This window comes from Nipponia nippon, unplaced genomic scaffold (genome assembly GCF_047370975.1).
Source record: "Nipponia nippon isolate SJK-2023a ecotype South Korea unplaced genomic scaffold, ASM4737097v1 scaffold_13, whole genome shotgun sequence".
In the NCBI taxonomy this organism is placed as follows: Eukaryota; Metazoa; Chordata; class Aves; order Pelecaniformes; family Threskiornithidae; genus Nipponia; species Nipponia nippon.
Window position 1 is genome coordinate 759107 of NW_028262324.1, and position 8296 is coordinate 767402.

The 8296-nt window shown below is 61.4% G+C and overlaps 2 protein-coding genes across 4 annotated transcripts in view; one reads left to right on the top strand and one right to left on the bottom strand.

Annotated features, from left to right (window-relative positions):
- Positions 1 to 2178, top strand: part of SAMHD1 (SAM and HD domain containing deoxynucleoside triphosphate triphosphohydrolase 1) — a 24400-nt gene extending 22222 nt beyond the window's left edge. For both annotated transcript variants that reach the window (XM_087750178.1, XM_087750179.1), the window contains one exon: positions 141 to 2178. In XM_087750178.1, coding sequence (XP_087606304.1) covers positions 141 to 263 — 123 coding nt within the window. In that variant the 3' untranslated portion in view covers positions 264 to 2178. The remainder of the gene's footprint in view (positions 1 to 140) is intronic.
- The window catches only part of TLDC2 (TBC/LysM-associated domain containing 2), a 25033-nt gene extending 17731 nt beyond the window's left edge, over positions 1 to 7302 (bottom strand). Inside the window, exons 1-6 of one of the 2 annotated variants that reach the window (XM_087750180.1) lie at positions 6990 to 7302; positions 6061 to 6222; positions 5384 to 5536; positions 5111 to 5206; positions 4445 to 4518; positions 3446 to 4024 (exon numbers count right to left, since the gene is read on the bottom strand). In XM_087750180.1, the coding sequence (XP_087606306.1) occupies positions 3889 to 4024; positions 4445 to 4518; positions 5111 to 5206; positions 5384 to 5536; positions 6061 to 6222; positions 6990 to 7022 (654 nt within the window). In that variant the 5' untranslated portion in view covers positions 7023 to 7302 and the 3' untranslated portion in view covers positions 3446 to 3888. Of the gene's footprint in view, positions 1 to 3445; positions 4025 to 4444; positions 4519 to 5110; positions 5207 to 5383; positions 5537 to 6060; positions 6223 to 6989 lie in introns of those variants that run through there. The other variant, XR_015703046.1, reaches the window with a different exon arrangement.
- Between the last annotated feature and the right edge of the window lie 994 nt (positions 7303 to 8296).

The following is an 8296-nucleotide window of genomic DNA, read 5'->3' on the forward strand; positions in this document are numbered from 1 at the left end:
GTTTGTTGATTTACAATGCTTCTGGGAGCTTGGATTTATTTTTTCTATTAAGTCTGATACTGAGCTGCTTTTTCCCTGCTTTAGGATAGAAAGCAAAAGTGAATGTACTATCATTAATGTTTTCTGACTTTCAATAACAGGATAGTGATGTGGTTGCCCCTCATCTAACCCCAATGAAGAGAAGCTGGAATAACGTGGGAGATGATGAACACAGGACAGCTTCAGAACCCAGCTGCAGACAAAGGCTTCCTTTTGATAAGTAACGCTTCCTTGCGGCACTGTTCAGTCTGCTGCTTCGGAAGATGAGTAAACCTGAGCAGCAGCTCTCTTAAAAGCCAGCTGGGTGGACTGTAAGAATTTATGGAACAATGCAGAAATGCATTTTACAATACAGTATGTTTTAATATAAGTGCTTAAACAAAGTGCATATTCCAAACGGGCTTTTAAAAAATTAACAACCTATTGCAGCAGAGCAAACTCAATTCTCATTTATTTTTGAATGTAATGGCACTGTGTAGCAAGAGTAACTTTAAAAATTGCAATTCATCGTTATTACAAGAAGTGCTAAAGACGTTGCTGTTCCTTCTAGTCCTGATCCCTTCTTAAGATGATTGTGTTATTACGTGAGCTAGCAGAAGAACTTCCAGCTCAGGTTTTTTTGGTTGTTCGTTCCCAAGGAAGAGAGGAGTAAGTATGCTTCTGAAAATGTGGTGAGGTAATAGAACTAGGTGGCATCTTCAAAAATAGCAAAACAAATGTAATTTAAAAAAATAAAAGGAAGGGAGAGGGGAATCTTTAATAACCAAGGATTACCTTTCTGGTGTTCAGAAAGCTGATGAAGGTGCAGGCCTCTTGCTATAAGTGTGACTGCAATTTTTATTGAAGTAACAATGCATTGCAGTGACATGCAGCCTTTTATTGTTTTATAGTGTATTTTTGATACATTGAATGTTATATTTTTACTCTTACACTGAACCGCAAAAACTGTTCAAAACGTCCGCCGTTTGAGTGCTTGCGGGGAAGCAGAGCGACCCGAAGGTTTGCCAGGGCAGCGGACATGCGCCCAGTTCCTGCCGTGGCGGGAGAGCGCCCGCGGGCCGCTGCGCTGGCTCTGCTCCTCCTTGCCCCGAGCGCACCGCGTTTCTGCATTACACTGGACCAGGTGGACAGGCTCTGCAGGAGTTCTTCCATTCTTGTGTCCTTTCCTGTTCATCTGGATCTGGGATTGCTGTTCCTGTGTGATTTTTCTCCCTTGCAGAACTATAAGGGTTCTTACGTTTTCCCTTAGTGGCAGTACTAACGTGAGTGTTGCTAAATGTCTGTCCAGTTGAAAAAGTGAGCGAGGAAGACCTTTTTCCTCTCATCTTTTACTCAGGTCTAAGTGGAAGGCTGCTTTCATTAAATAAAACCTAAAAAGCTTGAAAAACCCCACCCTCAGAACTAAAGATGCAAAGCAAAAGGTTCAGAAATGATCAGAGATTGGAATTGAGCTTTGGATTTTTATATCCAAAATGGGCAAAGAGAAGTTTGGCATTCAGTTTTGACAGCCAAGCGTGGGTAACTGGGTCAGTTTCTGAAAACCAACACGATGGGAAGTCGCTGTGAGAGAACTGCACTACTCTCCTCGTATCTGATTGCATTTCCTTTGCCCTCTTTACCACGGGAGGGGGCAGCTGTGGGGCAGGGGGAGGTGAGTATTCAGGTACTCACTCGGATTTCGTTTGCTGAAATAACCAGAAGTCGTTCTGTGCTCTGCTGCTTTCTTACGCGCCCGTGCTCGCGTGCCTGAAGGCGACGCGGCGCAGCCTCTGCTCTTGGCATCTTTGTGTACCAGATGACTACCAGAAGGGGTTGTGACCTCCGTGAAAGCTTTTAAAGAACTTCGTACTATGCTTCAAAAAACAACATCATAGAGTGAAGGCATTTATCTCCCTTATCTGCATAAAATCAGGTATTGTTCAGAATAATGTAATTTTGTTACTGTTGCTTGGGTTTGTTTTGAATCTGTTATAAAAGGTGCACTTTATACTCTGGAAGTATCTTTTGCTTATGTTGAAGCAAAAATTTGTACTTAATGTTAAGTTCTGAGACAGAGCGTTTCTTTTTCTCAAACATGTTAATCTGAGCCTCTCTGGACTAAGAATAAACTTATAAACAATGATTTTACTATTCTTTTAAGGAATTGCAGTGTGTGAACTTTGTTAGAAACAGCCTTACTGCACAGTCATAAACAGCCACATGTGTTTTGAAAGGACGAACGCCGCGCTGTGGCGGTGCACATCTTCCAGCTTGGGGCAATGGTTTCTGAACTAATGTTTTCTGAAGCGCAGCGTGAGCGGTTGCGGCAGCAGGGCCAGCTCGGCCGCGTGGGGCCGTGGGGAGGGAGGCTCACGGAGGCTGCGGCCGCTCCTGGGGCCTTGCGGCACTCCCGCACCGTCGCCGTGCCTGGGCAGAGCCGGCAGGCCTCCAACGGCAGCGCCCTGACAGGGGCCGGGCGGGCTTTAGCTGCTGCTCTGACTGTTGCGTAGGGGAGCAAGGAAAAGCGAAGCCAGGCTTGACCAACCTGATCGCCTTCCACGGTGAAAGGATGGGCCTGGTAGCTGAGGGGAGAGCGGGGGATGTTGCCTCCCTCCCCAGGCTGTCGAAGCGCGGTCTGGGTGAGCAGACGGGGGGGTGAACTGAAAGCTGGCTCAAGGGCTGGGCCCAGGGGGTGGTTGATCAGTGGCACAAAGTCTGGTTGGAGGCCGGTAACTACTGGTGTACCCCAGGGCTCGGTACTGGGTCCAGTCCCAGTAGTCTGGATGATGGGACAGAGTCCACCCTCCGCAGGTTGGCAGATGGCACCAAGCAGGAGGAGCGGGTGCCGCAGGGGCAGGGGGTGCGCTGCTGTCCAGAGGGACCTCACCTGCTGCTGTCCAGAGGGACCTCCTCCGCCCGGAGAAATGGGGGGCAGGAACCTCCTGGAGTTCCCCCAGGGGAAGGGCAGAGTCCTGCGCCCGGGGAGGGCCAGCTCCTTCCCCGGTACCTGCTGGGGGCACCCAGCGGGGAAGCAGCGTGGCAGAAGAGGATCGAGGGGCTCTGGTGGGCACACGAGCTGACCATGAGCCAACAAATCGCTCTTGCAGCACAGCACGGCAGCGGTGTCCTGGGCTGCCTTAGGCAAAGCGCTGCCACAGCCTGTGCGGATGTGTGCCGCGGGGACTAGGTGCCAGCTGCGGGAGAGAGCGGCGCGGGTGGGTTTGTCCCGGGCTGGGACAGGGCACGGCCGGTCCTCCCACGGCTCCTGGCCTGCTCGCTGCTGCTTGCTTTGCACAACTTGACGGCGCCATTTGTTGCTTCCACGGCAAGGACAAGACTGGGACCACGGTTCTGCCTGTTTATTGGTGAGGGGTCACCATATTGCCTGCCAGCCCTGGCAGCGCCATCCCCGGGGGCTGCGGCCGGTGGGACAGAGGCTGCCTGGGCTTGCTCGGCCCTGCCGGCATCATGCTGCCATCCAAGCTTGCTCCTCCATCTGGGGACCCTGCGGTGCTTGGCCCTGCCACGTGCCCTCCTCCCGGGACGGCTCTGCATCGTCCCAGCCAGGCAGGGTCCTCGGTGCCGTGGTGGGGGCTGGCCCTGCGGGCCACCCCGGGGACCCTGGCATGGTGGCAGCAGCACTGCGAGGGGCTGAGAGCCCACTGCAGCCTGTCCCCATCACGCTGCCCCCACCAGCTGCTGGCACACGAAATGGGGACGTTGGTGGGGACAGGGCGGAGGGAGGCAGGGGCGAGGCTGTGCACCATCCCGGCAGGCTCGGCGGGTGCCGGCAGGGAACAGCTCTGCACGAGACATCGGTCCCAAAGCATCCCCCGATGCCACCTTTGTCCCCAGGTGTGGGTGGCGGGGTCAGGCCGGGCACCACACTTCCAGGTCCTGGACGCAGAACTCCTCCCGCGGCGAGAGGGTCTCATTGCCGAAGGTCTCGCAGGGGTGGCTGCCCCCGTGGTGCAGGTCTCCGTCCAGCCACAGCCCAAATCTACCGCTGGGAAGGTGCCAATGGCACGGTTGGCTGAGGGTCCCCTCTCCCATCTCCTCCGTGCCTGGAGACCTCCCCAGCCACCTCCCAGGGAACCAGCCACCTCCCCGTCACACGCCCGGGTGCCCTCCTGCTGAGGATGCCAGGCACAAGGGATGGGCAAAATGGGGACAAGACAGGACAAGCAGCCACCCATGGGGCTGCAATCCTGCCTGCAGGCAGGGAGCAGGCAGGCCTGCCGGCAGCAGGGCAGGGGGATGAACTGGCCAGTGCTGCTGGACAAGCCACACTGGCAGTTTTGGGTTCAAACCACCGGCGCGTGCCTGGACCCGGCTCCGCGGGGCAGCCTGGGCTCAGATCGTGGCCCCAGTGGCCATCGGGCCTGGGGACCCCGTGGGCTGCCAAAGCTGCTGGCACGGCTCCTACCTGCCGCCACCGACCATCAGCAGGTCCGCGTCCCCTTTCACGAAGAAGTTGTTCCTGCCGGTCCACCTGAACACCTGCGTGGGAACAGCAGTTGGCTGTGACCGTGGGCTGGGGCACAGCGTCCCCATCCCTGTCCCTGTCCTGTGAGGGACAGCCGGGGGTCCCCACCATGTCCTGCTTCTCCGGAGGAAGACCTGGCCGAGCCTGTGGGCACCGTCCTGGTGCTGGCCCATCCCTGCCAGCAGCCCTGGGGCCCCCCTGGGGCCCCCCTGGGGATGGCTGCCACCCACTGACGCCACCAGCCCCATCACACACGGACACCCCCCCCCGCCCCCGCTGGCGCAGGCAGATGTGGCTGTGCCGGCTCCACAGCCTGCAATGCCGGGCTGCACTCGCCCTGGCATGCGGAGGGTCCCTGGTGACGCCCGGCTGGGCAGGGTCCCCTCCCTGAGCCCCCTCCCTGCACGGCCAGCTGGGATTTGCCTTCTGGGTGAAGGCGGGGGGGGGGCCACAGCCGTGCAGTCACGTCACCCCAGACCCCTCCCCAGCACCCTGGGGACACCCTGGCGTGGCCAGGTCCTAGGGGTATCACCAGACACCCCCCCCCCACCCCCCCCCAGCCCCCATACCCCCGGGCGCCCACAGCTGGCAGCCTGCAGCCCCCACCTTCAGCTCCGGCGAGAAGGAGAAGAGGAAGGTCTCCCCCGTCCCATAGAAGCCAGTGCTACAGCGAATGGTGGTGGCAGAGAAGGCACCGAAGGCCTGGGGGGAACAGAGGGGGAATCCCTTGCCATGGTGCTCGGTGGGGCGCCCCAATGCCAGAACGCCCCCCCACCCCCCCACCCCCACCCTGCCGGCAGCAGCCGGGGGGTGGCCAGGCCTTGGGTGACACCGCGTTCGCTGCCCTCAGCGCCATGGGGCAGCCGGGCTGGGTCGTACCTGCGCCTCCGTGTCCCTGATGAGCAGCAGCGCGGGGCGGCCAGGCTGGGCCCCGCACCGGTACAGGGTCAGCAGGCTGAAGCCGTCCCGCCTGGTGCAGTACAGCAGGCTCCAGGGCTGCTCCATCAGCCGGGGGGGCAGGTGGGGGCCCAGCTGGGGCAGGGTGGGCTCAGCCAGGGCTGGCTGGCGGCTTTGGAGCATCCTCCTCCTGCCCCGAGCAGCCTCCAAGAGCCCTCCCTGAGCATCCTCCTCTCCCCACTCCCCAGCCACGTCCCCAAACATCTTTCCTCCACGTGTTCTCCTGAGAGGTCTCTCCAAGCCCTCTCCCCTCCAAGCACCCTCCTCCCACCCAAGCTTTCTCCTGAAAGGTATCCCCAAGCATCCTCCCCCCAGGCATGCTCCCAAGGGGTCTCCTCAAGCTTCCAGCCCAACCAGCAGCCTCCCAGGATGCCCCCCCCCCGCCCCGAGCCTCGTCACCCTGGGAACCCTTGATGGCTCCCAAGCACCACCCCCCTGCCCCTGCACCCCCAAGAGGTGCTGCTGAGGGGCTGTCCCTGGGGACAGGGGGATGTCACCCATCTGGCCTCGCACTGGGCCAGTTCCTGGCGGGACAGCGGCCACGGCTGCAGGGCCAGAGGTGAGGGTGGGGTCCCCATGCTGGCGGGAGGGTGCCTCACCTCCTGGACCTCCCTGTCCTGCAGGATGCTGCTCGGCGTGCTCAGCACCAGCCTGCACGGCTCCTCCAGGGCCGGGGTCGCTGCTGGGGCTCCCTCCCAGCCTGGCTGCCCCTCTCCGGCCGGCTCCCCGCATCCCATGGGCTGCTCCTCGTCCTGCTCGGGCTGGGGGCAGGTGGAGGTGAGCATCCCTGCGGGCCCGAGGCAGCAGCATCCTCAAACCCACCCTGCATGGGGTGGCTCCCATTCTGTGTCAAGGGGCCCAAAGGCTGTGGGGCTGGGCACTGGGCTGAGCCTCCAGCCCAGCTCCTGGCTGCCCGCTGCTCCCAACAGCCCTGCCGGGCCATGCTGTGCCGTGCCCTCGCACCCTGCCAGGCCATGCCACCACTGTGCACGGAAGGTCAAGGGTGTGGGGCCGCCCGAGGAGGAAGGGGAGAGGAGGAAGCGAAGCCGGGGAGGCTTACACAACTTCAGCCCCAGCAGAAGGGGCAAAGCCTGGCCTTATGCCTCCTCGCCCACAGCCGTCCTGGCGCCGCAGCGTGCCTGGGGTCAGGGATGTGCCCTGCTCCTGGTGGCAGCTGGTGACAAGTGTCCCAGCCGGCCATGTGCGCAGGGCGGCTGTGAGTGCAGCCCCTGCCCAAGGGCAGGTGGGCAGCAGGTCCCTGCTGCCAGTGGGGGACAGGCAGAAAACACCCTGGGAGGACAAGAGGGACATGCGAGGGCAGCCCCAGGTGGCAGGAGAGCTCCTGCCCCCAGGGTGCCTGGATCCTCAGGGGGCAACGGGGCTAAAGAGGCCGGTTCTGAGCGTGCCCATAGCCCTCCGCACCTCCCCAGCCCCTGGCCACGCGTCCAGCCGGTGCCTCCCAGTGCTGCCCTGGAGCTGGTGCCCAGCACCCACGCTGCCGCGTGGGACCCCATCACGCTGGACTTACCAGGAGGTGGTAGCAGGCACGGAGCCCCCTCATCGCGGGCCTGCAGGTGCTGCTGGGGTGCTGGGCGCCGCGCTGCCGGGGAGCCCGCGACACTGCCCCGGGTTAATGTTCACCTGGCCCCTCCCTGGGCACCCAGCGCGTGACACGGGCGGGTGGGGATGCTGGCAGCCTGCCTGGGCTCATGGGGGCCCGAGGAGTGTCCCCCTGCAGAGCCAGGTCCTGCGTGGTGCTGGGACGGGTGGGCAGGCGTCCCCCTCCAGCCAGGTGCTGGGGGCCCGGTGGCCGTCACCTCCTTCACACCCTGGCCGCTGCCTGGGCCAGGCTCCAGATCGCCATCGCCAAGCAGGGAGCCCCAAGGCCATGGAGGAGCCCTTGTTTTGGGATCAACAGGCAGCTCGTGCCTGTGTTGCTCTTTGCAACATGACTGTTGCAATGGTTGTAGCAACTGCCAACACCTGCCTGGCGGACGTGGTGGCACATGCCCCTCGCTCGGGTAGATGCAGCCTGGGTTGCCGTCCTGCCGGCGGGTGAGCTGGGGCCCTGGGAGAGCTGGGGCACCGTGGCTGCAGGAGGAGTGAACCCCCCCTCAGGTGCTGCTGGCGAAGCTCCTGCCAACCAGGGAGGGGCCGCGGTGCCCCAGTGTGCCCCCTTCCCACTGATGCCCCCAAAAACCAGCCAGCACAGCCGTGAGCCTGTGGGCCCCACCGTAACAACGTCCCATTTACGCCAATACAGGAGTTTCTGCATGCCCTGGCATGGTGGCACAATGGCCACGATGGCCTCTCCCTGGCCCCACGGCAGGCGTTTTTGGGGTTGCTCCTCGCCTCCATGGCAGGGCCCATTGCAGCCCCATCAGTCCTGGCTGCCCCGGTGGGTGGTCCCAGCTCCACTGTCCCCACTGGGCTTTGATGGCAGCAGTGGCCCCAGGATGGCAGCAGGAGGTCGGGGGTGCCTGGCCACTGGCAGGGCCCTGGGTGGGCCAGGAGGTCCCGGTGGCCCCAAAAGCCTGCCCTGGGACCCACCCCTGCGCAGGAGCCAGGACAGGGCACGCCAGCCCTGCAGCAGAGCAGCCATCCCTGCCCCTTCCATACCCCACCCATGCCACGCTCTACCCAGCCCCTGCCTTGCCCTGGACACCGCACCTGCCCCTGCGGAGATGTCCATCTGCTTTTTGGTGTTTTCCCTCCTGACCCCTGTGTTTGCTCTCAAGTCCCCTCACAACCCCTTCCCATGCCTCCTGGAGCCCCCACTCACTCTCTAGTATCATTCCCCCCCGCTCCCTCCCCCAACACAGAGTGCACAGGAGG